The following is a 27,948-nucleotide window of genomic DNA, read 5'->3' as shown; positions in this document are numbered from 1 at the left end:
CCGCCTCGCTGTTTCTGCTCTTTGCTTTCAGACAGTCTGAAGTCTGCTCGGTAACTGTTTTATTATGGGCTTTCGACTGTTTTTGTTCTGGATTTTTGGGGGCAGTTAAGCAGCTGCCTAATATAAAAGGACCCAAACTCGGGACTTCCTGTCACATGACTCTTGGCTCGGCGACCAAACTCTCGCCTGGAGGCAAACACAGAACTTGGAGATGCTCAGATGTAAACCCAATAATTTGCATTCAGAACAGGATTAAAAATGACGATTTCATTTAAAAAAAAATCATAACTGGTGCGAATTGCCAAATCTTAAATTGCCGTGCGAGAGAGCGGTCACCGGAGGATATTCACTCCCATGCTCAGCTCTGTCCCAGTGAGCAGGTGAGTCCCACCTCGCCTCCACAGCCACGCCCCGGTGAACAGGCCCAACACCTAGACTGACGCCTAGACTGACGCCTAGACTGACGCCTAGACTGACGCCTAGACTGACGCCTAGACTGACGCCTAGACTGACGCCTAGACTGACGCCTAGACTGACGCCTAGACTGACGCCTAGACTGACGCCTAGACTGACGGCTTAACCGGATCAGAGGGAACACAGGGACATGAGGGCCTCCTACACGGCTCCTTAAGCACAATTTTTAAAACAGGGCTCACTTTGTCAACACATGATTCACACAACCAGACACACAAGTAGCAGAACACCTCAGAACTTTTGCTAAATTAAACACTTCGTTCAAAACTATACAATCATTGAAACCCAATTCTGTCACCGTATGCCACACACATGGTTCATACAATTTGACACTGTTTGAACCAGTTACACACTGTTCTAAAGTAGGCAGTGGTCTGCCTCCATCTGCTCTGCCTCCATCTGCTCTGCCTCCATCTGCTCTGCCTCCATCTGCTTTGCCTCCATCTGCTTTGCCTCCATCTGCTCTGCCTCCATCTGCTCTGCCTCCATCTGCTCTGCCTCCATCTGCTCTGCCTCCATCTGCTCTGCCTCCATCTGGTCTTCTTCTGGGACAGTGTCATGTAGTCGCTCTAAACATGTGGTTTGTGTTGTATGGACCTAACTTGGCATGGCGGTGGAGGACCCCATTCTGCATGACTGTGGCGCACATTGTGATGTCACCACCACGCTGGGCCGGAACATGCAGAAAAGCTCTGTGGCCGATGATGTTTCTCCCTCTTTTTCTAACCTTTGTCAGGTTAAACCCAGCCTCGTCTATGAATATGAATTCATGCCGGATTGCATCAGCATCCATTTGCAAAAATCGCTGAAAAAACAGAACATAGCACATTGTAGTTTACTGTAATACATGTAGGATGCATGTATTACAGTAGTGCATACATGTAGGCCTTTTGCTGTATAAATGTACATTTAGGTTTTGTGTGCAGTGCCGTTGCACTTTACGTATACAGTAAATACTACAAATACTGTAGTAGTTTGTTTGAACAAAAAAGCTTTTTCTTTACAGCATCTCTAACTGTACTGTATCCACATTGAACACCACCACCACTAGGTGAAAAATCCACCACAAGTGTACATTACTTACCTCAACAAATTCTTGTATAGTTGTTTCATCTGGGGGTCAGATGGCTGAGCGCTTAGGGAGTCGGGTTATTAATCAGAAGGTTGTTGGTTCGATTCCCGGCCGTGCAAAATGATGTGTCCTTGGGCAAGGCACTTCACCCTACTTGCCTCGGGGAGAATGTCCCTGTAAGTCACACTGGATAAGAGCGTCGACTAAATGTACTAAATGTAAATGTACTCTCTGTACGGGATGTTTTTTAAGGATTCGCCCTAGCGTTGATATGGAGACCTGATTGACATTACTGAAAAGGGCTTGGTCATTGAGGATGTTTGTCTGAATTTCTCGGAGGCGTATTGCATTATTGGCTAAAACCATGTTTATGATAGCTGCCTCTTGTTCGTCTGAGAATATTCGTCCCCTTCCTCCATGATGTTGTCGGGCCTCAGTCCTATGTTGAACAATACAAATAACATTTAACAAATGACATTTAACAAATGTTAAATGTCACAGGCCAGCCTACAAGGCATTGTTCCAATCATGGATTGGAGTGAATGGGTACAAAAAAAGTACTGATGTAGTGCATATAGAATCAGAATTGAGTTTAATCGCCAAGTAAGTGGTCACAAACAAGGAATTTACTTTGGTGGGCAGGTGCATACAGTGAACATTTAAACATAATGAACAAAAAGAAAATGTAGAAAATGTACAACAAAATAAAATAAACTACTGGCAGAGCTATACAATATAATATAAAATACAATAAATAAAGAAAATAATATAGAATAAAAATAATACTGAATATGTTAAAGTGACAAGAGTGTATGAGGTAAAGTGACAGAGTGTCATTGTAGTAGGCTGCATTTTACTGTACTGTAGACAGTAGAGAATAGTAGTTTTCACCTGTGCTCTTGTCGAAATGTCCGAATTACTGTTGCAACATTATATCTGCTGAGGTTGGGCTGAACTCTGTCCAGCCTCTCTCAATGTTGCCCCATGGTTCACAACATGGTCAACCAATGCTGCTCAAATTTCATTAGATAAATTTGGCCTTATTCTTCCACGGCCACCAGGTCTACCTCTCCCCCTCCCTACCACTCTTCCTCCATGGGCTCCCCCTCTCATCCTCACTCTCCCTCTTCCTCTTCCTGCAACATTGCCTTCCATTGTTGATGAGGACAGGTACACTGACCTGATGCCTTTTTTATAGTGCTTACACCTGATTGGTATGTTTACAATTAAGCACTTAAGTGCTTGTACTCCTGATGCCTGTGTTTGATTGATTCGTTCACAGGTGTGGCATTTTACAAGGCAGTGTCTTGAAAAGGCAATTAAGTTACATCTTATATTTATGTGTCTAATGTAGAAAAGTGTGTTTAGTGATTTGCAAAACACGTCTGTGTGTGTGTGTAGTATTTTGCAAATGGTGTGAGGCTGAGAATGTGCTTATGGTTGTGCAGATCTGAGCTGCTGTTTTTCTCCTTGAGTGTCAGGTTTCACTAAATGTGTGTTTTTGAAATGTTTGTGTCGAAGCAATCAGAAATAACTGTAATTTACATTCAGGCAATTATCGGCTGACCCCAGGTGGGCAACAATATATCCAAACTGGCTCAAAAAGAAATGTTTTTGTTTGTTTTTTCCAATGAGTTCTTCCCAGGTTCTGGTAAGCACCTGACTGCTGTGGAGCTCTGAGATGTGCACTTAAGCACTTGAGTGAGATCTGGACTGAAGTACCAGCTCAACCAAAGTTTGATGTTATTATGACCTGTTACTATCTGGCAGCACCTCTCTCTGACACTGAAAAAGTTCTGAGACTGAGTTTCCAAAGCCTGTTCCAAACGGTTTCCTCCTTGGTTTGTGCTTTCCAGTATGCAAATATCTAATAAAGAGACACAAATGTTGAATCCCGATGAGTTTTGGACCACACGGTTGATTTAAGAAATCTCTGACATTATATATACAATAATGATGTTCCATAGTCAGGACCAGTACCAGGTCACATGACAACCAGCTAACACATGGCCATGCCCCCTGGAGCGGAACACATTACCTGCACTGCTGCTGTTCAACACATCATGAATGATTCAGTCTGATGTAGACACAACCTGCTCATCACCCAGGTAGACCAGCTGCTGAGATGTGGGGTGAATCCAGACACACAGACACACACAGCCTAGGTTGGTCTTCATACACACACACACACACACACACACAGCCTAGGTTGGTCTTCATACACACACAAACACACACAGCCTAGGTTGGTCTTCATACACACAGACACACACACACACACCAAGGTTTCTTTGCCCATAAATGGAAACAAACCTAAGCCACCATCTTGCCCGGTCCTTCAGAGTTGGCAGGCTCATGGTTGGGGGCAAAGGTTTTCCTCCAGGGTAGAGATACTCAGTCTGATAAGCATGCTCCGTTATCGTGTAGGAAACACTGGTTGTGACTTTGGTAGCAGGGATTGTGTAAGCCTTTTTTTTCCAACACAAATGTAGACAACATGCTGATTACCTGACTAGCGGTCACTACTGTAGACGGAAATCTTGTCTAGTTTTTCATGCTTGTAAAATAAAATGATGCATTTATGAATAAAATGAAATGAGCATCTGTAAATGTGTGCTTAGTTTGGTTCTGTAAGGGCTATGTAGAGTTGTGGTCGGTATGCGGTATGCTATACTGGGCCAATATGTTTAACCATGTTTTAACTTTTCTTCACTATTTGGGACACACATTTTATTCTTTTGTTCACACAATCATAGTTATGGGATATGCTCAGGGCTGGTGGGATTACAGCAAACAGTGAGGGTAGAACGGTTTTCAAGAAATGTATCAGTGAGTTAGTTTGAATCAAAGTTATGTTTTCGTGTGGGTGATATGTATACCTGTAAGAACCGTATGCATGAGCATCGAGGACAGTACATGTATTATTCTATGAAAAAAAAAGAACGAATGCCTCCTATAGGTGACGCAAGATCCGGAGACGGGGAAAAAGTGAGCGCTCCAGCGCCACGTCGGCAGAACCAACAAGATAAACGTATACTTTTTTTTGTTGTTGAAGTTTTGAAGCTTCGGGTAAACGTTTTACAACGTGCACCAGTAGAGAAAAGAAGTGGTTATTTTGAAAGTTAACACAAAATTATTGCCCTTCGCACTTAAAAAGAATAAGAGCTTAAACTTGTGAAAGGATCCAAGACAAGCGAGCGCACCAATCATTTGTTTCAGGTGCGTTTTTGCAAGACTTGATCGTACTCTGCAATCACTCGTCAGAAAGTTCTGGAAACAATGGTCAAGGTAAATGTCTTCTCTATGTTGGATTTGCATTATTATGTGTGTTTTATACCCGTGTATTTAAAGACTTCTTGACGAAAATAAAGACAATTTTACAAAACTACGATAACGTTACAGCGCAAATGGTGTGCGATGCTCCGTCCTCTTAAGGGGTGTAGATTATTAGCTTTAACACTATCGAGACGTTTTGTTCTCGTTAAATGTGTAACTTGTATGTAATGTTGTCTAGAGGCCTACTAACAGAACGTTTGTCATCTGATGGTACCTTGAAATAGATATGTTTCATAATCCGCCGCGGGTCCGATTTGGATAAATCGCCTTTACAAAAAACGTTTTCCTTCTTTTAGCCACGTAGCTATAAATATTAAATGTAGCCTGTATCAGTTATGTTACTCTGCCCCAGAGATTAATTGGCTTTATTTGTTGCTATCATATAGGCATATGCACTTAAACTAACCTCTTGCATGTCTGCAATATATATGTATGCATTAAATGCATCCCTGAGAAAATCTGGGGTAGATATGTAGCCTAGTCCAGATATGTAATTTGTAAATTCACGTGTGTAAAACCATCAGTTGCTTGAAAAGCCTCAACGTGGCAGTGAAGTGAGACTCTCGTAGAGAAAGATTGTGGATAAGCATAAAGATATGGGCTACGATTAATTTATGTTATGCTCCCCGTTGTGTGTCATGCAGTGTGATTTCTTATCTATTTCAGAACGTGAACGTCAGCGCTGAAACCCAGCCGGGAACGAGTCTCGTGGGTGAGGAGGCCGAATCCACGGAGAGCAAACCTGTTCCAGGTAACGACGTCCCCGGCGCATACCCTCCGGCCTCTCCGGACCAGCTTTTTCTCGACTAATACACGACTATATTAATCCTTCAAGATGATAAGGGATGATAGCCTTGGGGGAGATGGTGCAATTCAGGGCAGAGGTTGCTATTTTAGCCCAAGTTTCGCCAGGGTAGTGTGTTTGTGCAAGGAACCACTGTGACACTTTGATGGGCTGAAGGTTAGTGTTTGACAGGGCTCCCAAGTCTCACGCATTTGCCGTGACACTTACGCATTTCAACCATTTCTCATGCCGAGAGTGGTTTAGAACATTGGTCGTTGAAGTTCATCCTCATCTTCTGTTACTCTTAAAGGCAGGGTCGGTACATTTTGCGAACCTAGCCATTTTGGCTCGAGTTCGAAAAGGATTCAAACCAAAATATCCCACCCCCTCCCTTTAAAACCACTCCTCCAAAACACTTGACCATGCCCGACTACTGCCAGGAGGTTTTAGTTCAGCAAATTTGACCAATAATGCATCTCAATAACTTTATCGACCCTGCCTTTAACTGCTGTGGGAACTGAACAGGAAGAGAAGCTTGTTGAATCTCCAGGCTGTGGGTTCTCCTGACCTCCCCTGCGTTCCCCCTGCAGATGCGCCCAAGGACGAGGGGAAGGACCACCCGGCGGCGGCGGGGCCGGGCATGGTGTGGAGGGTGACGGGGGGCCTGCTCAGCGTCACCCGGGGTGTGGTGGGAGCCACGGTGGGGGGCGTGGCCTGGCTGGGCGGGAAGAGTCTGGAGATCACCAAGACGGCCGTCACCACCGTCCCCGCCGTGGGCGTCAGCCTCGTCAAGGGGGGCGTGTCGGCCGTGGCCGGGGGCGTGTCCTCGGTGGGGTCCACGGTAGCCAATAAAGTCCCCTTCACGGCCAAGAGGAAGGACAAGGCTGAGTGAGGACGAGGAGGAGTAGGATGATGATGATGGACAGTTTATAAATGCAACGCCCTCCTGAGCCATAAGAGAGACCCGTGAGCGATGAGAAACTTGGTGTCGGCTGTGATCACAGTTCCAAAAAGGGACCGTTCCATTTTTCTTCTGAAAAACCTTGTTTAAAAGTGCCTTCGGTTGCTCAACTCTTTTCACGCAAGTGTTTGTTCTGCTTTTCATCCTCGTGTGTGTTTTTCACCCTAATGTGTGTTTTTCATCCTAGTGTGTGTTTTTCATCCTAGTGTGTGTTTTTCATCCTAGTGTGTGTTTTCTTCTTTGTAGCTCCTGTTTGAGAGGTCAGAGGTGACAGCCACAGCCTCCACTCTTCTTCTGTGGCCCTGTTGGGTTTCCACCTAGATGCAGGTCCGGGTCTAGACCGTCCTTGTCCTAACTTGGCACCAGGCTGCATAACTGACCCTTGACCCACTTATGACAGCGTCATTTCAATCAACTCTTTCAACCCCAAATGCCTCCTTCCTTCAAACCCCTAGTCTGCTTCAAGGTTAGCTGGTGAGTTTAGTATTGTCACCACCTGCTAAGGACATGAATGACAGGTCATAATACTTTCAGGTTCTTTAATAGGCTTCTGTCTTTATATGGAACATGGTCAAAATGGACTTTGTAAACCCATGTTGAAGACGCAGCATTATATCATGTTTGGATAATCATATTTAGTGTCTGGCATGGCTGGTCACTCCGTATAGACCGATTCCCAGTAAACAAAGTACATCCAGAACGTGAGTCCCGTTTGGTGTCAGATAGCGGGGTGTGATGATAACGATGCCAGGGGATATTACAGGGAAACTAGATCAAGCTAGGATTCAGTCTTCAGTCAAATTCCATTTTACTCATATCTATTTATATGGAAGGGCTTTTTCAGATTTCTGACCCTTTTAAACATTTGTATGTGAACATTTAAATTGAATTTAAGCATTTCAATGCAACATTTGTGTTTTCCTGTGACAGTGCTGTTGCAGGTGGAAATACTGTCATGGATGTTTTTACTTTCCAGCATCATAAATAAAGTCTTTTGGAAAGCGTGATAGCCTTGTCCAGACTGTTCTTACCCTCCCTCCCTCCCCTGCTCCACCTCCTCCCTATCCTCCCTCCCCATTTAGTTGCAACAGCTTTGTGCTAACAGCCTTGTTTTGACTAATGTTGACTAAAAAGCAGCACAAAGCTACAAGCACCTGGAATCCCCTCTGATTCACCTGGGGCCTGTTGCACAAAACTAGGATAAGGGATTAAGCCAGGATATCTTGGTGATCCTGGCTCAATTGATCCGTAATCCGGTTGCACTAAAGATGGATAGGGGGCAGGAGGATATGTTATGGTATAAATTACCATGGAGATTTATTCTGTGGAGCTAGCCTGCTCCAGACCAGGCTAAATTCCAGGATCTATTTAATCTCATCCCTAATGTCAGTCAGCAGTCACCACAAATGGAAACCAATAGTTATTTCACTGCTCACTATACATTGTTATCACATAACTAGACCCACTGTCATTATTTAAACGTTTGTGATCATTAATTTCAATGATTTTGGATAAAAAATGATTTTTAGATGATGTTGCTATCATTAGATAATTTACAGTTTCCCATAGACTATAAGGCTATATATAAAATGATAGAATATTAGGGCCACAGAGGGGAAAAAAACACAAGTCATAATATTGTAACCAGTTGTTTTAAAGGAGGACAGTTGTTAAAATGACAGATGTGGGGCATTTCGTGAAATTGTACTTCAGTATGGTTTCATAAACAAAGACATGCTGATGTGCCAGAATATCACATTGTCATAAGTATCAAAACTGTAAAAACAATATGTAGCTTTTCTGCAGAAAGAACCAGCCTCATAAATGTATGACTTTATCCTTTTTCTTCAGTGTGGCCCTAGTACTCTGTCATATAAACGAATACACATTCCATATGAATATAAAAACACAATGTGTAACATTATGTTCCTTTATTGAATAAGGACAAAACAAAGCAGGTAAACCATCAGCTCCTTTCGAAACTGAAGTCACAGTGACTCTACAAGATGGAAAGCACAGAATCCAAGCATATTATACAAAATGATACATACACATTCAAAGGTCTGTATATAACACACCCTGCATGTCTGCACACTAAAATAAATGCAGGACAAATCCATACACATCAACTGAACAGACAAATGAATGGATGCAGTAGCCTCCCTGCAGCCTTGTATTACACACAGTATACCGCACAAACATCATAAGAGGCCAAATTCGTAAAAAAACGAACCCAAAAAAACCCAAATTCCTCTGCCACCGCAGGACATATTTAACCAAAATTGAAAGCACACATACTAACTAAAATAATTCTACACATATTGGTCCCTCAGCAGCCGACCACTGTCGTCATCAGGGAAGATTGCCGGATTGTCCCAGTCCATGGCTGGTGGCACTCTGGGGGCCCTCTCCTTCCTCAGGCAGGCCACATTGTGGAGGACAGCACAAGCCACAGTAATATCACATGCCCTAACAGGGCTGACCCTTAATTTGTGAAGGCAGTGAAAGCGTGCCTTCAGGAGGCCAAAGGTCATTTCAACTCTGGCCCTGGTCCTGGCATGGGCATGGTTGTAGGCCTGCTGTGCTTCCTGGGGGTCTGTGAAAGGTGTCAGGAGAAAAGGCTGGCAGCCATACCCCCTGTCTCCCAGCAACACACCAGAGAATTCACCTGTCAACACAAAATCTCATCATTACTACCTCATAAACACAGTGATATTCTTGACACAGCCATGATGGTTATAAATAGGGGTTGTGTGGCTTACCTTGTGATAGGCACTGATAGATTTCAGAGGCCCGAAAGATTCTGGAGTCATGGACTGAGCCAGGCCATTTTGCCACAACATTGCTGATCACACAGTCAGCATTGCAGACCATCTGAAATCATAAGATGAGGAATATTACACCAATCAATGCACATCACTGGCAATGCAGAGTGTTCGTCAATGGACAATATCAAAAAGTTATGTTCACCTGAACATTAATGCTGTGAAAGGATTTCCTATTCACAAAATCGGCCTCATGGGCACCTGAGGGGGCTTTTATCCTTATGTGTGTGCAGGCCACTGCACCAATGACATTGGGGAAACCTGTCACACAAAGTAATGAGTATCCTACTATGTGTTAACAGTTGTCCTGTAATTTGTAGATCCTCTTACCTGCAATCCTATAGAACTCCTCTTTGATGTCACAGAGTCTTCTGTGGCCAGGGAAGGAGATGAAGACATCTGCTAATGCTTTGATAGCCAGACACACACTCCTTATTGTGCGGCAAATTGTGGCCTTGTTCAGCTGTTCTGCATCCCCCACTGAGTACAGGAAGGCTCCACTAGCAAAAAAGCACAAGGCCACACAAACCATTTGCTCCACACTCAGTGCATGGCTCCGTGCAGTGCGGTGCTTAATCCTGGGACCCAGTAGTCTGCATAGATACCTGATGCCATCTGCAGAAAACCTGTATCTTTAATATAGATGGTCATCAGGGAAGGCCAGTGGGTCCAACCGGTCCCTGAAGACCCTTTCTCGCCTGAAGGCTCTCCTCAGCACAAGTGCTTCTTCATCCACCACATCTCGCACGAATGGGCATGCCATTGTCAGAGCAGAAAGGAACACACAATTTTGGGCCTTCATATAGGCTAGTGGCCACACCTGGTGCTGGGGGGGTGGGCAAAAGAGGGCGATGCCTTATAACGATGACTTGGTTGTACTGATTGCTGGGAAAATAAAAAAAACCTTAGAAAGATGCCACCGTCCTGTGTGCTCACAATAAGAGCTCATATGTCATGGCTCACTTGACTTTACGAGAATATACCTAATTTTTATTTTCAGCTGTGTCATCTTCTTGGAGCTGGGGGAGGAAAGAAAAATAATGATTAATACATTTGTGTTACAGTTAGCATACAGTGTACATTGAAGGCATATCTCACCTCCCTCTCAAGTTTTTTTATTTCAAGGTCCAGTTTCCTAATTGTCCTCTTTTTTATTTCGGACTCCAGTGCAAGATTTTCCATCTTTTTCTTCTTGTACTGAATGTCTATGTCTGCCAGTTCTATTTGGCGCCGGAGGTGGTTGCCATACAACTTTCTGATAGCTTGTGAGCTCTGTGAACACAATACAATTAGCGCAGCTGGAATTTGGCAGGATGTGGTGTCCTTTTATTAATACGCACTATGTTGCCAGGCTGGTTTTCCCACTGTATAGCATCTGGGTCCTGTAAAAGAAATTAGATTTTTTGATTTTGATGAGGACTCCTCACCATTGTAGAGTAAATAGTACTTTCACAGTCTTAACATGATACCTCATGCCTTCTGGAATCCAGAGAGATGGTCTCCTCCTCATCATCGTCTCCATCATGTGCTGTTGCTGCTGCACTGGGGCCTTCACCCTATCACATTTAATCGGATTCATATTGAAGCTAGTAGACAAGACATGCCAGGCCTACAGTATGCCTTTGATGGAGTACTCACTGGATCAGCATCGTCTGGTGCTTGTGCTGGTGGCTCTAACAGGAACACAGTGCTGCCAGACACTGCAAGGCAATAGGTAAACCAAAGTCAGACAGTCCAAATTGATTCAATATGAATGTGGTTGTATCCCATGTAGAGATGGAAGGACATACCTTGAATGAAGCGGGTGGCATCTTGGGAGGAACCTATGCTCGTCTCTTTCCCCCCAGGGATCCCCTCTAAGACGGGCCTGCCTTTATTTAGCTCCAAGGCCATGTCCTCTGCTGGGGTAAGGTCAGCCTTTGGTGACCCACCACCCGTGCCTTGTCTGTGGGTATTCTTTTTCACTGCTAAAACAGTACAGACAATGTGTGAGCAGGCACCTTCTGGGTACAATATATGCTTGTGCTTTGTTAAATATTAGTCAGGGACCATACCATTCTGCAGAATGTTCATGTATTTGATTTTGACCTGCTGCCATGTCCGTTTTGGCCCGTTCATGTTTAATCTACACACACACACACATTTAATGGAGTCACACTGCAAAAAATTACTTGGTATTTTTGTCTTGTTTTCAGTAAAAATATCAAAAAATTTATCATAGCTTTATACAGTGTGATGGAGTTACTTTACACAATTTCACTCATATCTGCAGTGCATTTCAATTAAAAATTTAACCGTTTCATAATTACAGTACAACTGCATTTTTGGAGATGTGAATTAAATATTTGAATTGTAATTGTGATGTTTCAGCGGAGCGGTGAGTGTGTAATTGTGCACTACTTACGCATTCAGGCGGTCTGCAATACTTTGCCACGCTTTTTCTCTTTGCTTTATCACTGTGGCGGTGTTGCCTTTCTTCTTAATTATATATTTTACCTCCTCGTATGCCTCCATGAGGATTTGTGCTTCCGACGGGGAAAAGTACGCGGCTCTAGTTGCCATGGTAAATCAGTTAATCTGTGATCTGTGGCGGGGTCTATTTGAGTGAGCCGTGAGCGCGCACCTATCCAGGATTGGTTTCACCTGGCTTAATGAATCCGTGTCTGCTCATCCTGGCTTGGTCTTTGTGCAACCAATTAAGCCTGGAGGCACATGTTTTGGCTTCATTGAGCTCAGCTGAGTCATTTATCCCGGATGTCTTAATTCTACTTTTGTGCAACAGGCCCCTGGCTGTGCCGTCTGGTAATGACCCACTTTACAGAGTTGTACTTGTCATGAGGTGTCATCAATATTAAAGATCCCCCATATCGAGGCTGTTTAAACAAGCTGATAAGACACATTTATATAACACTCAGCTCTTATCAAGCAAATACACTTACATTTAGTCATTTAGCAGACGCTCTTATCCAGAGCGACTTACAGTTACTTAGTTAGCTTTTGAATGTCCTGTTTAAGGATAGTTTTCTTGTTTTTGTAATCATTGATCGCGTTTTCTTTCAGGAACGGTCCAAGGGTATTGAGCCTCTGGTTGGTTAACGTTCATCAATGTTTTATGTAGCGCAAAGCTATTTCTGAATCTCCGTAAGAACATTCAGCATCCACAGTATGAATTCCCTCAAGGTAAGTACCTTTGTGACAAAACAAACCCAAGTAGCGCAGGTTGAATCCAGTTTGACTCAGGCCTCTGTCACAGACCTGGGTCTGCTTGGTCCATGGGCTGCTCCTGGAGATTCTCTCACCTATGTTCATGTTTCTACTCCCTTCTCTGAATCCCATGTAAGTGTGATCAGCCAGTACATATCTTTACTGCCCCCCCTGGCCTCCTGACCTGGCGATGAACTGGACACGATCCTCTCTTCCACAGTGACTCGACTGGACAAGATCCTCTCTTCCACAGTGACTCGACTGGACACGATCCTCTCTTCCACAGTGACTCGACTGGACACGATCCTCTCTTCCACAGTGACTCGACTGGACACGATCCTCTCTTCCACAGTGACTCGACTGGACACGATCCTCTCTTCCACAGTGACTCGACTGGACACGATCCTCTCTTCCACAGTGACTCGACTGGACACGATCCTCTCTTCCACAGTGACTCTACTGGACACGATCCTCTCTTCCACAGTGACTCGACTGGACACGATCCTCTCTTCCACAGTGACTCTACTGGACACGATCCTCTCTTCCACAATGACTCGACTGGACACGATCCTCTCTTCCACAGTGACTCGACTGGACACGATCCTCTCTTCCACAGTGACTCGACTGGACACGATCCTCTCTTCCACAGTGACTCTACTGGACACGATCCTCTCTTCCACAGTGACTCGACTGGACACGATCCTCTCTTCCACAGTGACTCTACTGGACACGATCCTCTCTTCCACAATGACTCGACTGGACACGATCCTCTCTTCCACAGTGACTCGACTGGACACGATCCTCTCTTCCACAGTGACTCGACTGGACACGATCCTCTCTTCCACAGTGACTCGACTGGACACGATCCTCTCTTCCACAGTGACTCTACTGGACACGATCCTCTCTTCCACAGTGACTCGACTGGACACGATCCTCTCTTCCACAGTGACTCTACTGGACACGATCCTCTCTTCCACAATGACTCGACTGGACACGATCCTCTCTTCCACAGTGACTCGACTGGACACGATCCTCTCTTCCACAGTGACTCGACTGGACACGATCCTCTCTTCCACAGTGACTCGACTGGACACGATCCTCTCTTCCACAGTGACTCTACTGGACACGATCCTCTCTTCCACAATGACTCGACTGGACAGTTTCCGCCTGAAGGCCAAGCCCACCCAGATGGAGGGTGTGGTGTCACTGCCTTCGCTCTCTCCATCCCCCGCTACCATCAGGCTGGCAGCCTTCACCAGGAGGAGCTCAACACCTCCCCCCCTCTGTTTCATTCTCTCCCTCCCCCTCTTAACTCTCCCAAGAACTCAGCCAGAATCTCCCCTTTCCCTCTCGTCCTCGCTTCCTCTCCCTCCTGTGTTTTCTGTTCTTACCCATGCTTCTCCACCATGCAGACCAGACACTGCGACATCAATCTTTTATTCCTGCTTTTCTGTCTCTTGATGATTTGTTTCTGAAAGTCTTTTCCATTTCCTTGTGACAGTTATGGAGGAACAGGAAGAGCAGGGGAGAGAGAGGGGAAGAGCAGGGGAGAGAGAGGGGAAGACATGCCTCTAAGGGCCCAGGCTGGATTTGAACTCAGGTTGTAGCCTTCACTGTACGTGCTCTACCCTGTGAGGCACCCAGGTGCCCCTACCTCCACCCAGACACCATCACCCTCCAGAAGTGAGCTCAGCGACCCAGCTAGTCTCCTTCTGGATGCTGGAGGACTCTGAAGTGGACTGTCTCCTCACAACCCACTCCCTGCCCCCTGGATCCCCTCCAGCCCTCTGCTCTCCTCTGGTCCTCATCCAGTGACATCCTCCTGGGTCTGTCCCCAGGCATCAACACCTCTTCACCTCTGGCAGTGTCCACTAAGACTGGCTCAAGTCACTTCCCTGCTGAAGAAGCAGGAAGAGGAGTCAGGTGGCTGAGCGGTGAGGGAAGCGGGCTAGTAATCCGAAGGTTGCCAGTTCGATTCCCGGTCATGCCAACTGACGTTGTGTCCTTGGGCAAGGCACTTCACCCTACTTGCCTCGGGGAATGTCCCTGTACTTACTGTAAGTCGCTCTGGATAAGAGCGTCTGCTAAATGTAAGCAGACCCTGGACCTGTCGACATCATCCACCAGGTATCTCTCCTTTGATTCAGATGGTTGGAGACATCTCTTCAGCAGACTTCACCTGAACTATGATCACTTGACCTAAGGGACCTCCAGCTTCACTTAGCTGTACATTGGTGATTGTGGTACCAGCGGAAATTAACTTGCATGTTGTATGTGAGATGTTTGAGCACTGTCCTGTAAACAGACTAGGTACAAAAGTGTTGTTATTGTTGCCCATTATCAGAAGTCAGATCACTGCTGATCTTATCTGCCCTTATGTGTCAAACTGTAGCTGGGATATTTTAGTTTCTCTGCCTTGTAAAATAAAAACTGTTCCTTGGTTGTTAACCCCTAAAATACAATTAGAACTGTGTACCTCAGATCTGCAAACTAGATGCACTTTCTCTATGCTTCTTTGGATTAAAGTGTCAGCTAAATGAATAAAATGTAACTGAACATGTAAAACTTACTTGTGGACACATTAACTTGTTTTTGGAAGACATTTAGGCTCCATCCATTTATTTTCTGGTGAAATAGCATTTCAACTATATACATAACTTGAGCATAAAGACATACAAGCAATAAAATCAAATAATATATGTACAAAATATTTACAATATAAACACATTGTAAATCTTTTAGCAAAATAATGTAATTTACAGCAAAGTCTACTTTGGTAAAGTAATTTGGTACAAAATAAATTTAAGTAAAGTATTATAAAACTGTAGGAGACAACTCAATTGGTGGGAGACAATTGATGTCATATTAGTAATATGACATGAAGACTTCTACACTGGTGACTCCTACTTGAAGCCGGCCGTGCAGTAAACAAGAACAGGCGAGGACTGAGTGTAAGACAAGAGAAGACCTACAAGGTGGATATAGTATCTTCACTTCCTGGTCATTTAGTTTTCTTTTCAGTAAATCTAAATTAGATCAGAAAATACAACATTGTACACTGTTGGACCTATCTACTACAGTCAAACAGTTTTTCATAACATGTCTTATGACAGGTGAAGGAACAGGTTTCCATAACATGTCTTATGACAGGTGAAGGAACAGGTTTCCATGTGTCCACCTCGTCCTACCCAGAGGTGTCCCAGCTTCCTGTGCCTGGACAGACCTTAGACCTTGTTAAACCTCACGACACACTTTGGTGAGAGGTCTTTGAACAACCCTCCAGACATCCCATATAGAATGTGAACAATGTAAGTCATAAGATAACATTTATATAAATATACTGGTGGTGTTCTTCTTGCAAATCATACAGGTGAGAATTTCAGTTTGTAGTTGTATGGAACGCATTATTATACAGTATTTGAAACATGGATTTCCAACACATTCAAAAAAAATGTGGTTAGATTTCACACTCGTTAAAAAATATACCAAGGTTAAGTCACTTTTTCTTAAACAGAAATAGATGCTTCTTTGTTCAATAAAAAATAAAAACATTCTTTTTAACAACGTATTAACAGTCTTAGGAAGACGTGGTCACCCTCTCCCTCAGTTGACCTGTGATTTTCTGAAACACAAATATGAAATTATGATGAATGATAAAGCATTTTATCTCTGGTCGTTACAGTGGCTGTTTTCCCCTATGATACAGTCGCAATAAATGACTGTATCATTGTGTTCATGTTGTAAATGTACAAAAAGACACAAACATCCAAAGTCACCAAACGCTCACCTGTTTGTTTGGTCGCTGGACCTTGAAGGATGACGAGCCGCTGTCCGAGCCTCGCTCGTGTTCCGCCTCCCCCCTCCTCTTCCCCGGAGCGCTCCCGGCCCAACGAGCCAGGCGCCCTGCAGACACAGCGCCAACACAGGAGCCATGGTTACAGACCCATCCTCCTCTCTGACCACCAGTACACTGGAGAACTCTGCACTTCTAATCCTTGATCTTCTGTTGTACTCTAAATGCACTACTTGTACACAGTTTACACAGGGTTTACAGGGTGGTGCTGTGTGTTAGTATACAGGGTGTAGTGTGGTGCTGTGTGTTAGTATACAGGGTGTAGTGTGGTGCTGTGTGTTAGTACACAGGGTGTAGTGTGGTGCTGTGTGTTAGTATACAGGGTGTAGTGTGGTGCTGTGTGTTAGTATACAGGGTGTAGTGTGGTGCTGTGTGTTAGTACACAGGGTGTAGTGTGGTGCTGTGTGTTAGTATACAGGGTGTAGTGTGGTGCTGTGTGTTAGTATACAGGGTGTAGTGTGGTGCTGTGTGTTAGTATACAGGGTGTAGTGTGGTGCTGTGTGTTAGTACACAGGGTGTAGTGTGGTGCTGTGTGTTAGTATACAGGGTGTAGTGTGGTGCTGTGTGTTAGTATACAGGGTGTAGTGTGGTGCTGTGTGTTAGTATACAGGGTGTAGTGTGGTACTGTGTGTTAGTATACAGGGTGTAGTGTGGTACTGTGTGTTAGTATACAGGGTGTAGTGTGGTGCTGTGTGTTAGTATACAGGGTGTAGTGTGGTGCTGTGTGTTAGTATACAGGGTGTAGTGTGGTACTGTGTGTTAGTATACAGGGTGTAGTGTGGTACTGTGTGTTAGTATACAGGGTGTAGTGTGGTACTGTGTGTTAGTATACAGGGTGTAGTGTGGTGCTGTGTGTTAGTATACAGGGTGTAGTGTGGTACTGTGTGTTAGTATACAGGGTGTAGTGTGGTGCTGTGTGTTAGTATACAGGGTGTAGTGTGGTGCTGTGTGTTAGTATACAGGGTGTAGTGTGGTACTGTGTGTTAGTATACAGGGTGTAGTGTGGTACTGTGTGTTAGTATACAGGGTGTAGTGTGGTGCTGTGTGTTAGTATACAGGGTGTAGTGTGGTACTGTGGGTGTGGTTCACTAATGTCCCTCCATGCTTACCAGGATGCTGAGGCACAGCAAACTCATGACCACTCCCACTCTCCCCTGCTAGCGGGGAACTGGACCTATGGCAGCCTAGAATAGCCAAACAAAAATGTCAATTCCAACTAAATGTAAATATGAATAGAAAGTATAATGTATAAACACAGACCATAAGCCAGAGTGGAATGGAATCTATATCTAATGGATATGTAGCCTGTGAAGTAAGTAGTAGTGAATATGTGGTATTGAAAAGTATTTTTTGAAATGAGTTTGTTGTCAGAGAGTTATAGTGGCCTTACCCTGCTGCTGTGTTGGTCCAGGAAGGAATGTTGAGTCACTGGACACCAGCTGTTCTCTATGAGCTGGAGGAGAGAGAGAGAGAGAGAGAGAGAGAGAGAGAGAGAGAGAGAGAGAGAGAGAGAGAGAGAGAGAGAGAGAGAGAGAGAGAGAGAGAGAGAGAGAGAGAGAGAGAGAGAGAGAGAGAGAGAGAGAGAGAGAGAGAGAGAGAGAGAGAGAGAGAGAGAGAGAGAGAGAGAGAGAGAGAGAGAGAGAGAGAGAGAGAGAGAGAGAGAGAGAGAGAGAGAGAGAGAGAGAGAGAGAGAGAGAGAGAGAGAGAGAGAGAGAGAGAGAGAGAGAGAGAGAGAGAGAGAGAGAGAGAAACGAGAAGAGCACAGGAAAGGGGAGGAGAGAACAGGGAGAAATGTTAGAGATGTAGTCTGTGGTAGTGGAGAGCGTTTTGGTGTGAGTGAAGCGTGTCTCGTCCACGCTGGGCTTACCGTGGCAGCTCATGCTCCCGTGCTGCTTCCTGCCAGCAGAGGGAGACGACGCAGCCCTCATCCCGCTCATGTTCAGGTCCTCCACAGGGCCGGACGGCACCGCAGCCAGCAGGCCTAGCGAGACAGACACAGAGACAGGGATCAGCACACCTGACAGACGACACACATGGAAGATGAAACAAGCAGACAGGACAACACAGACAGAGACGGCTCCAGCCTTACTGAGTCCTCTGTAGCGTGACAGCTGCTGGTAGATCTGCCTCATGCGTTCGATGTTGAGCCGGCTGACTTGGGCGTGGTTAACCATGGGTTTGGGGTAGTGCACCCCCACCACACACTGGGCCCCGCGCTGCACCTCCACCGGAGCGTTCCAGGGGTCGTAGATGAACTTGGCCGGGTAGTCCTTCAGGACAGGGAGGTAACGTCTAGAGAGACAGGAGAGAGAGACAAGACCTTTAGCATAGGGAGGTAGTGTCTAGGACTGGTGAGAGAGACAAGTCTTTGACTGCGTGTGTGTCTGTCTGGTGTGTGTGAGTGTGTGTGTGTGTAAGTGTGTATGTGTGTGCGTATGTGTGTGTGTGTAAGTGTGTATGTGTGTGCGTGTGTGTATGTGTGTGTGTGTAAGTGTGTATGTGCGTGTGTGTATGTGTGTGTGTGTGCGTGTATGTGTGTGCGTGTGTGTGTGTGTAAGTGTGTGTATGTGTGTGTGTGTAAGTGTGTGTGTAAGTGTGTGCGTGTATGTGTGTGCGTGTAAGTGTGTGTATGTGTGTGTGTATGTGTGTGTGTATGTGTGTGTGTATGTGTGTGTGTGTGTGTGCGTGTAAGTGTGTGTATGTGTGTGTGTATGTGTGTGTGTATGTGTGTGTGTATGTGTGTGTGTGTGTGTGTGTGTGCGTGTAAGTGTGTGTATGTGTGTGTGTATGTGTGTGCGTGTAAGTGTGTGTATGTGTGTGTGTATGTGTGTGTGTATGTGTGCGTGTAAGTGTGTGTATGTGTATGTGTGTGTGTATGTGTGCGTGTAAGTGTGTGTATGTGTATGTGTGTGTGTATGTGTGTGTGTGTGTGTGTGTGTGCCCCCTACCTGATGTAATCCCCGTTGGGGTCCATGCGCCGTCCGAAGCCCACAGGACAGTAGCAGTGGAAGAACGGCTGGAAGAAGGAGCTGCAGGAGTGACACATCCAGCTGCCTGCGTTCACGCTCCAGTCTGTGTCCAGCAGCAGCTCCTCAAACACCTGCGCGCGCACACACACACACACACACACATCCACAGCTTGTGTTACAAACAAGCCTATCCTTATCCTCACCTACATACTCCCCCTCCCTCCTGTTTTCCCTCCCCCTCCTGTCCCCTCTCCCTCCTCCTACTCCTCCTCCTCACCTTCATCCCCTCCTCCCAGTTGATCCACAGGTCTCCTCTGGTGAGGAAGCAGGCGACGGCGTGGCGGGCCAGCGGGTGGATCCAGCCCTCCTGCCTCAGCTGGGTCATGATGGCGTCGATCCAGGGGAAGCCCGTCTTGGCCTCCGCCCACTTGGCCAGCGCCTCGGGGTTGCGGTCCCAGGGGATGCGGATGCAGACGGGGTTGCCCTCCATCTTGTCGAAGCGGGGGTTGTTGGTGGCGGCCGTGTAGAAGAAGTCCCGCCACAGCAGCTTGGTCTTTACCTGGAGGGAACGAGTCAGCACAATATGAGTCGTTAACCGGAGGTGCACTTTCATTTGTGATATGCAAGTGTCCTAGGTGTGTGTCCAAGTGTCCTAGGTGTGTGTCCAAGTGTCCTAGGTGGGTGTCCAAGTGTCCTAGGTGTGTGTCCAAGTCTCCTGGGTGTGTGTCCAAGTCTCCTGGGTGTGTGTCCAAGTCTCCTAGGTGGTTGTCCAAGTGTCCTAGGTGTGTGTCCAAGTGTCCTAGGTGTGTCTAAGTGTCCTAGGTGTGTCTAAGTGTCCTAGGTGTGTGTCCAAGTGTCCTAGGTGTGTCTAAGTGTCCTAGGTGTGTCCAAGTGTCCTAGGTGTGTGTCCAAGTGTCCTAGGTGTGTCTAAGTGTCCTAGGTGTGTGTCCAAGTCTCCTGGGTGTGTGTCCAAGTCTCCTAGGTGTGTGTCCAAGTCTCCTAGGTGTGTGTCCAAGTCTCCTGGGTGTGTGTCCAAGTCTCCTAGGTGTGTGTCCAAGTCTCCTGGGTGTGTGTCCAAGTCTCCTAGGTGTGTGTCCAAGTCTCCTGGGTGTGTGTCCAAGTCTCCTAGGTGTGTGTCCAAGTCTCCTAGGTGTGTGTCCAAGTCTCCTAGGTGTGTGTCCAAGTCTCCTGGGTGTGTGTCCAAGTCTCATAGGTGTGTGTCCAAGTCTCCTGGGTGTGTGTCCAAGTCTCCTAGGTGGTTGTCCAAGTGTCCTAGGTGTGTCCAAGTGTCCTAGGTGTGTGTCCAAGTGTCCTAGGTGTGTCTAAGTGTCCTAGGTGTGTCTAAGTGTCCTAGGTGTGTGTCCAAGTGTCCTAGGTGTGTGTCCAAGTGTCCTAGGTGTGTCTAAGTGTCCTAGGTGTGTGTCCAAGTCTCCTGGGTGTGTGTCCAAGTCTCCTAGGTGTGTGTCCAAGTCTCCTAGGTGTGTGTCCAAGTCTCCTGGGCCTGTGGCAGCGTCTCACCTTCTTGTCGGTGTCGGCCAGCTTGCTGTAGAACAGGCGGCAGGACAGACAGCCAAAGCGCAGGTAGGGGCTGAGGTCCAGGGAGCCCGACAGCAGGGGGCTGGAGGGCTCCTTGGGACACTCCACATTCCCCTGCAGAGCCTGGAGGTAAACAGAGGACAGGATCACAATCCAGGGAAACATGTATAGCGTTATTATTTACAGTGTGTGTCAAATGTATGATGAATTTGAAAAGAGTGTGTGTGTGTGTGTGTGTAATAACATACAGCAGAGGGATCAGGAGCCAGCTGTTTCTCTATCCTGACCAGAGCTTCAGTCTCTCCTCCTGGCCACACTGCTGGAAGCAAGTCTTCAGTGTCGAACCCTGGACAGGAACACACATACACATATTCAGTCAAACTCATTGAGCCTCCTCCATGTTCAGTACTGAGATGGAACAGTGCTGTAGATGCAGCCATAGTGCCTGGATGCACAACAGCGAGTGTGTCTCGTGTCTTTAGCTATACCTAGCTCCTCCAGCAGGGGCACCCCGTACTTGTCCCTGTGGTCCTTGGTGACGGGGGTGACACAGCGGCCCATGTGTGCCAGGGACAGGGGCTCTACGGGGGGCTCCGGAGGGGGCATGGAGGCCACCAGCATCTGGAAGCGCTTGTACGTGAGGGGAGGGTGGCCCCCGTTCATCTCAATCACCCTGCGGAGGGAGGGGAGTTCAGTTAGGTCACAACATACATTAAGTGCATTCCAGGTGCCTGAGATCTTGGATATACAGTTAGGTCCATAAGTATTTGGACATTGACACAATGTGGCTCATTTTGGCTCTGTATACCACCACAATGGATTTGAAATGAAACAATCAAGATGTGCTTTAAGTGCAGACTTTCAGCTTTAATTTCAGGGTATTTACATCCAAATCAGGTGAACGGTGTAGGAATTACAACACATTTTATATGTGGCCCCCCCCTTTTTAAGGGACCAAAAATAATTGGACAAACTAACATAATCATAAATCTAATTGTCACTTTTAATACTTGGTTGCAAATCCTTTGCAGTCAATGACAGCCTGAAGTCTGGAACCCATAGACATCACCAGACGCTGGGTTTCGTCCCTGGTGATGCTCTGCCAGGCCTCTACTGCAACTGTCTTCAGTTCCTGCTTGTTCTTGGGGCATTTTCCCTTCAGTTTTGTCTTTAGCAAGTGAAATGCATGCTCAATTGGATTTAGGTCAGGTGATTGACTTGGCCATTGCAGAACATTCCACTTCCTTGCCTTAAAAAACTCTTTGGTTGCTTTCGCAGTATGCTTCGGGTCATTGTCCATCTGCACTGTGAAGCGCCGTCCTATGAGTTCTGAAGCATTTGGCTGAATCTGAGCAGATAATATTGCCAGAAACACTTCAGAATTCATCCTACTGCTTTTGTCAGCAGTCACATCATCGATAAATACAAGGGAACCAGTTCCATTGGCAGCCATACATGCCCACGCCATAACACTACCTCCACCATGCTTCAATGATGAGGTGGTATGCTTTGGATCATGAGCAGTTCCTTCCCTTCTCCACACTCTTCTCTTCCCATCATTCAGGTACAAGTTGATCTTGGTCTCATCTGTCCATAGGATGTTGTTCCAGAACCGTACAGGCTCTTTTAGATGTTTTTTGGCAAACTCTAATCTGGTGTTCCTGTTTTTGAGACTCACCAATGGTTTACATCTTGTGGTGAACCCTCTGTATTTACTCTGGTGAAGTCTTCTCTTAATTTTTGACTTTGACACAGATACGCCTACCTCCTGCAGAGTGTTCTTGATCTGGCCAACTGTTGTGAAGGGGTTTTTCTTCACCAGGGAAAGAATTCTTCTGTCATCCACCACAGTTGTTTTCCGTGGTCTTCCGGGTCTTTTGGTGTTGCTGAGCTCACCAGTGCGTTCTTTCTTTTTAAGAATGTACCAAACAGTTGATTTGGCCACACCTAATGTTTTTGCTATCTCTCTGATAGGTTTGTTTTGATTTTTCAGCCTAACGATGGCTTGCTTCACGGATGGTGACAGCTCTTTGGACTTCATATTGAGAGTTGACAGCAACAGATTCCAAACACAAATACCATACTTGAAATGAACTCTAGACCTTTTATCTGCTCCTTGTCAATGAAATAACGAACTCCCATGACGGAATAACATACACCTGGCCATGGAACAGCTGAGCAGCCAATTGTCCAATTACTTTTGGTCCCTTAAAAAGGGGGGGGCCACATATAAAATGTATTGTAATTCCTACACCGTTCACCTGATTTGGATGTAAATACCCTGAAATTAAAGCTGAAAGTCTGCACTTAAAGCACATCTTGATTGTGTCATTTCAAATCCATTGTGGTGGTATACAGAGCCAAAATTATGAAAATTGTGTCAATGTCCAAATATTTATGGACCTAACTGTATATTAGGACGATTACAGCAGCACTTGGCTATGCAAGCAAGTATAAAATAAGAATGACTTTCTTATACATGTGAAACTGTGTGAAGATTTTTGGTGCATAAGATAGGGGACTATGTATGAAAAAGTGATGTAACTTTTGTTCAATTTAATAAAAGGATATGAAAATACCCTATATTCAAGCTGACAGTCTGCCTTTCAGTTTAGTGTTTTACTTCATGTCACTGTAGAAGGACTTTTGGTGTTAACTGGATAAACTGACCTGAAATGGAGTTGACACACACACCCAATGGATTCACATGTGCCAGTTCCACTTACTTGTCGAGGTCGTAGAGAGAGTGAGAGGTCCTCACGATAACCTCCACTCCTGCCTCGCTGGCCAGCTTCTTAATCGCCGCATCTCGCTCCTTCCCAAAGGGCTCTGAGTCGCACTCAAATGTCAGCCTGTTGATGTTCCACTCCTGGGGGGAGGGAGAGAGAGAGAGAGTGTAAGTCTAAGTCTACTAAACAGAGGATAGGTGATAACAAAGTCTGAGTTTCAGTTGACCCTGAAACAAACCTTGGCCCTCAGGGTTCTGTGTTCAGACACCATTAATAACTGTTGTTCAAGTCTGGCCTCTCTCCCTCCATAGCTCCTACTGCCCTTGATAACCTTGTTCATGTGAACCTGCTCTATGAAGCCACACTGGAGCCCAAGGAGGCTCCCCTCTGGGGGAAGGAAGCAGGGAAGCAGCAGGGGGTCTGACCTTGAAGAGGCTGGGGAAGATGTTGGCCGGCTGGCCTCGGATCACAAACAGACGAGAGTTCACCTTCCGCAGGCTGGCGTCCAGGTCCTCTAGGCTCTGCAGCAGGAACCTGGGGCAGGAGAACAAGAGGTTCCCATGGTTACGGAACGGCCCAAACTGGGGAGACGGAACCCCCGACTCACCCCTGAGCTCCACCCCCGAGCTCCACCCCCGAGCTCCACCCCCGAGCTCCACCCCCGAGCTCCACCCCCGAGCTCCACCCCCGAGCTCCACCCCCGAGCTCCACCCCCGAGCTCCACCCCCGAGCTCCACCCCTGAGCTCCCCTCACAGAGAGGGGTTCTTCCTGCTGTGGACACATCCCATACTTGTCATCGACACCCCTCGATAAAGAGTGATTACTGAATGGAGCATAAAGGTTTCTGGCACAACTTGCAGGACTGCAGGCCACCAGTAGAGGGTGGTCACAGCATAGGAAGTCCTGTTGTGTAATATTTTATATAATACGTTTCATAAGGGTTGACTACAGGTGGTAATTTTAACAAGACTGTTATAACACTGTATTTTTACTATTGTGCTTCATTTTAAATGGAAGTATATTAACTAATGCAAAAAATATATATGGTTAAAGAGTGTAAGAATAAATGGTTATATTTATGTATGTTGTTTTAGGTACACCACGTCAGCTCCTGAGTAAAGAATCATCAAGGTGTATGTGTATGTGTGCGGGTGTGTGTATGTGCGTGTGTGTGTATGTGTGTGTGTGTTTGCGCGCGTGTGTGTATATGCGTGTCCCACACGTGCAGATTGGCAGCGCTCCAGAACAGTGTTGAGCCGTCTAAGCTCAGAAGTATGTGATGTCACTGCCTGCCCTGTTTCATAACTGTCCCACTCTAGTGTCCCTGGACCTGGAGTCTACTTCCTGTTTCATAACTGTCCCACTCTAGTGTCTCCTTCAACAGCTTCCAGCACATTCTCATCTGTCTCTTTAGGAAGAGCATTAGTAATGTTTAAATGCATGGGTCACTTAGTCTTGATTTAGAATGGTGTGACATTTTTACTGTCGACTCCGAAGCCTTCTTCTGTATTATGTAATATCATCACTGCTCCAAGTTTATTTCATTTTCTTATCGTTTTCGGTGAGGCTTCCAATATCAATATCTCCAAACAGTCATGAATCCCATGTCATGTCTGCGTTAACATTCCAACTACCTCACTTTTGTCATTCAGAAAACCAGAGCGCTGTTCAGCACTGACAACAGATGCTGTGGCTCTTGGTGGTGATGGAGCAGAGAGGGGCTTGGGATGCTGTCACCCAGCTGGTGACTAAGGAGCTGTGCTGGAGGTGTGATCATAACACTCGCCCACCCAGCAAACAACATCATGCACAGTCAAAACAGGCACTTCCCTGTGTTCATTAAACATGGATGTCATCACGGCCAATATTCATTTAATTACAGCCCATGACTACACAGTGATGTCCTAGTGGAAGGAACACTTGTTGTCATTCTGTACTGCCCAAATGTCAGCCTCATTCAACCTGCATCAACTTCATTGGACGGTTCATTTATAATCTACTTTATGATCTAAGTCATCACACCAGCAGGCATTTCCTCAACCCTCATTATAGACATTTCCTAATTCATTCAAATGACATTAACATCTGTCTTTTTTTCTGATCAAGTTTGTAAACTGAAGGAGACTTCAGACATTGTTCGGAAAGCGTGACTTATTATCTTTCATGATAAAGACCTTCTCAGTGGCACAGCTGAACCAGCGCAGGCTTCTGGCAATCGCTCCGCGCTGCAGAAGCAACGCTAGCTAGGCGGCCAAAGCCCAGCCCGCTGAAAAGTAGGTCATCTCCATGACAACTGGTGACTCAAGAAAGACTGACTCTCCTGGCACACTAACCGCCTCCCTTTCAAAGTGGAATGCCTCCATTTTAAAGTCCCTGTCCTGCATTGTACATTTTCTCCTTTCCAGTATAAAAAATTCTAATCATTTTATGCACGTTATCATTTTTTTACACCTGCCAAAAACAAAGCCAGGTAAAAATAAAACCATTATTGGGTACCACAAATGAGAGAAAGAGAGAGAGAGAGAGAGAGAGAGAGAGAGAGAGAGAGAGAGAGAGAGAGAGAGAGAGAGAGAGAGAGAGAATACATATTACACAATATGTAGCCACCTGTTCAAGTGTCTGGTGAAAGTCTTATGTCAAACCAAAACTAGCCCCACTGTTTGCACTATGATCCCTACCATTAAATATCAGTAAAGTAATCCAGCAAAACATCTGGATTCATCTGAGGAATCATTCTGGAATCAAAGGCCAACCAATCTATATGACTTGTTATTGATTTGTCTGAACTGTCATAGCTTGATTTAGCATCTAGATGCTAACATTTGTGCATAACTTTCTGAAACCTTCCCTAAAGGCTTGCCTTTAAGAAGGTAAAACAAACCAAGCTAACAGGACGTCTGAACAAAACAAAAACAAGAGGAGTAGTTAGGCGTTCCTCACCTCCACCTGTTGACCCCAAGGTTAGAGGAGCCGGCGAACCAGGGGTCCAGGAAGTAGACACAGCGCACCGAGTCTGCGCCACGCACCGCCTCCAACAGGGCAGGGTTGTCATGGAGCCGCAGGCCCTTCCGGAACCAGTGGATGGAGTTGGTGGCCATGGCACAAGCAGCGCTGGGAGAGGCAACAGGGAGGGTTAGATTAGTTTCCTGCATCACAACTCTAAACTCATGCACATGAATTTGATCAATCTGGACAAGGGAAAAAGGAACTGGCAAACTGACTGGAATAAATTGCTGACGTATTTAACGAGAATTATGCCTCTGCCAACCACACAAACAGGAGACTAAATGTGAAATATTGCCCATTCTGCATTTTAAAATAAATGGTTAACAACACAGACAAAATCAAACCTGAGTCAAAGCATGCTGAATCAAACGGAATATATAAATGTACAAATGTGCATCACATGCACTATTGATAATGATAATCTGTTCAATAAACTATTTAATGAGAGTACATGTTTCCACATTAATGATGTGTGAAAATGACAATTAATTATCAACTGCAAATCACAGACAGTGTAAATATGACCAGGAGATTCACTGATGTATCATATATAAACAAAGTATATGTTGTACCACTTTGAAATATAGCATGTGCAAAGTATACCGGTTTTGGTGTATATTTTTGTATTATACATTTTACAATTTTCTATAAAGATAATCAAATTGATATGTCTTTAATTACTGAACTTAATGCTGCAAACCATATACAAAAACCTTATATATAAACAATGGTCTGTCTCGTCCATTCAGACCCATATCGAGGTCAGTTTTCATTTATGTAACTCCAAAACTAGTCTCTGTTCACGGACGCGTTATACGTTTTGACAAGCGTTTGTTGAGAATTAAATAAACAATCCCATCTCACCTTAAAACGTGTCACAATAATAAGTGTCTTATATCACATTCCAGGACACAAGGTCGTTTTATTCCTCGGTGATGTCTTGTCAGTTAAGTCGAGCAGTGCTGTGTTCTAGACGGGTTCGGTTTACTGAGCCAACAACTAGATGGTTTCATAACTATTTTTGCAACTGCGCATGCTCTGTTTCAGCGAAACTCAATCGACATAGAAATTGAATAGTCAGAGACATTATGCATTACGTTACAGATATTTTAAATCTTGGAAAACGAAGATTATAATAATACAGGGTCGAAGTCATATTTAGACCTTAAGCCAATACAATTATATTAAAGTGTCAAAA

The 27,948-nt window shown here is 45.4% G+C and overlaps 3 protein-coding genes across 3 annotated transcripts; 1 reads left to right on the top strand and 2 right to left on the bottom strand.

The window, feature by feature from the left end:
* Window positions 1-4,423: 4,423 nt before the first annotated feature.
* zgc:153675 (uncharacterized protein LOC768179 homolog) lies at window positions 4,424-7,634 on the top strand. Its single transcript, XM_062450581.1, has 3 exons — window positions 4,424-4,834; window positions 5,549-5,633; window positions 6,257-7,634. Exons 1-3 carry the CDS (start codon window positions 4,826-4,828, stop codon window positions 6,556-6,558), a joined length of 396 nt encoding a protein of 131 aa, XP_062306565.1. The 5' UTR covers window positions 4,424-4,825; the 3' UTR covers window positions 6,559-7,634.
* A 909-nt stretch (window positions 7,635-8,543) lies between these two features.
* LOC134010146 (putative nuclease HARBI1) lies at window positions 8,544-9,951 on the bottom strand. Its single transcript, XM_062450029.1, has 3 exons — window positions 9,783-9,951; window positions 9,390-9,501; window positions 8,544-9,295 (listed from the first exon to the last, which is right to left on the bottom strand). The coding sequence occupies exons 1-3, from the start codon at window positions 9,849-9,851 to the stop codon at window positions 8,940-8,942; spliced, it is 537 nt and encodes a 178-aa protein (XP_062306013.1). The 5' UTR covers window positions 9,852-9,951; the 3' UTR covers window positions 8,544-8,939.
* Window positions 9,952-15,254: 5,303 nt separating this feature from the next.
* Window positions 15,255-27,753, bottom strand: cry3b (cryptochrome circadian regulator 3b). The gene is made up of 15 exons (XM_062484706.1): window positions 27,615-27,753; window positions 26,685-26,855; window positions 24,169-24,277; window positions 23,741-23,883; window positions 21,503-21,687; window positions 21,263-21,360; window positions 20,997-21,137; window positions 19,756-20,037; window positions 19,458-19,609; window positions 18,599-18,801; window positions 18,377-18,490; window positions 17,900-17,962; window positions 17,619-17,693; window positions 16,444-16,559; window positions 15,255-16,278 (listed from the first exon to the last, which is right to left on the bottom strand). Exons 2-15 carry the CDS (start codon window positions 26,840-26,842, stop codon window positions 16,234-16,236), a joined length of 1,884 nt encoding a protein of 627 aa, XP_062340690.1. The 5' UTR covers window positions 26,843-26,855; window positions 27,615-27,753; the 3' UTR covers window positions 15,255-16,233.
* Window positions 27,754-27,948: the final 195 nt, after the last annotated feature.

The sequence above is a fragment of the Osmerus eperlanus genome, chromosome 1, assembly GCF_963692335.1.
Source record: "Osmerus eperlanus chromosome 1, fOsmEpe2.1, whole genome shotgun sequence".
NCBI classification, from domain to species: domain Eukaryota; kingdom Metazoa; phylum Chordata; class Actinopteri; order Osmeriformes; family Osmeridae; genus Osmerus; species Osmerus eperlanus.
Note: the sequence above shows the minus strand (reverse complement) of the source record. Positions and strands in the feature narration are given on the sequence as shown.

What these genes read in the sequence shown, in the direction of transcription:
- zgc:153675 (XM_062450581.1), top strand. An exon ending in GGAGAGCAAACCTGTTCCAG is followed by an intron (nt 5,634 to 6,256) that starts GTAACGACGTCC and finishes TTCCCCCTGCAG; the next exon opens with ATGCGCCCAAGGACGAGGGG.
- LOC134010146 (XM_062450029.1), bottom strand. Translation starts at nt 9,851, where the DNA reads ATGTCTTCATCTCCTTCCCTGGCCACAGAAGACTCTGTGACATCAAAG. An exon ending in GGAGTTCTATAGGATTGCAG is followed by an intron (nt 9,502 to 9,782) that starts GTAAGAGGATCT and finishes TTATGATTTCAG; the next exon opens with ATGGTCTGCAATGCTGACTG. An exon ending in CTATCAGTGCCTATCACAAG is followed by an intron (nt 9,296 to 9,389) that starts GTAAGCCACACA and finishes TTGTGTTGACAG; the next exon opens with GTGAATTCTCTGGTGTGTTG.
- cry3b (XM_062484706.1), bottom strand. Translation starts at nt 26,842, where the DNA reads ATGGCCACCAACTCCATCCACTGGTTCCGGAAGGGCCTGCGGCTCCAT. An exon ending in TGGCCGACACCGACAAGAAG is followed by an intron (nt 20,038 to 20,996) that starts GTGAGACGCTGC and finishes CGTTCCCTCCAG; the next exon opens with GTAAAGACCAAGCTGCTGTG. An exon ending in CCCAACGGGGATTACATCAG is followed by an intron (nt 18,802 to 19,457) that starts GTAGGGGGCACA and finishes CTGTCTCTCTAG; the next exon opens with ACGTTACCTCCCTGTCCTGA.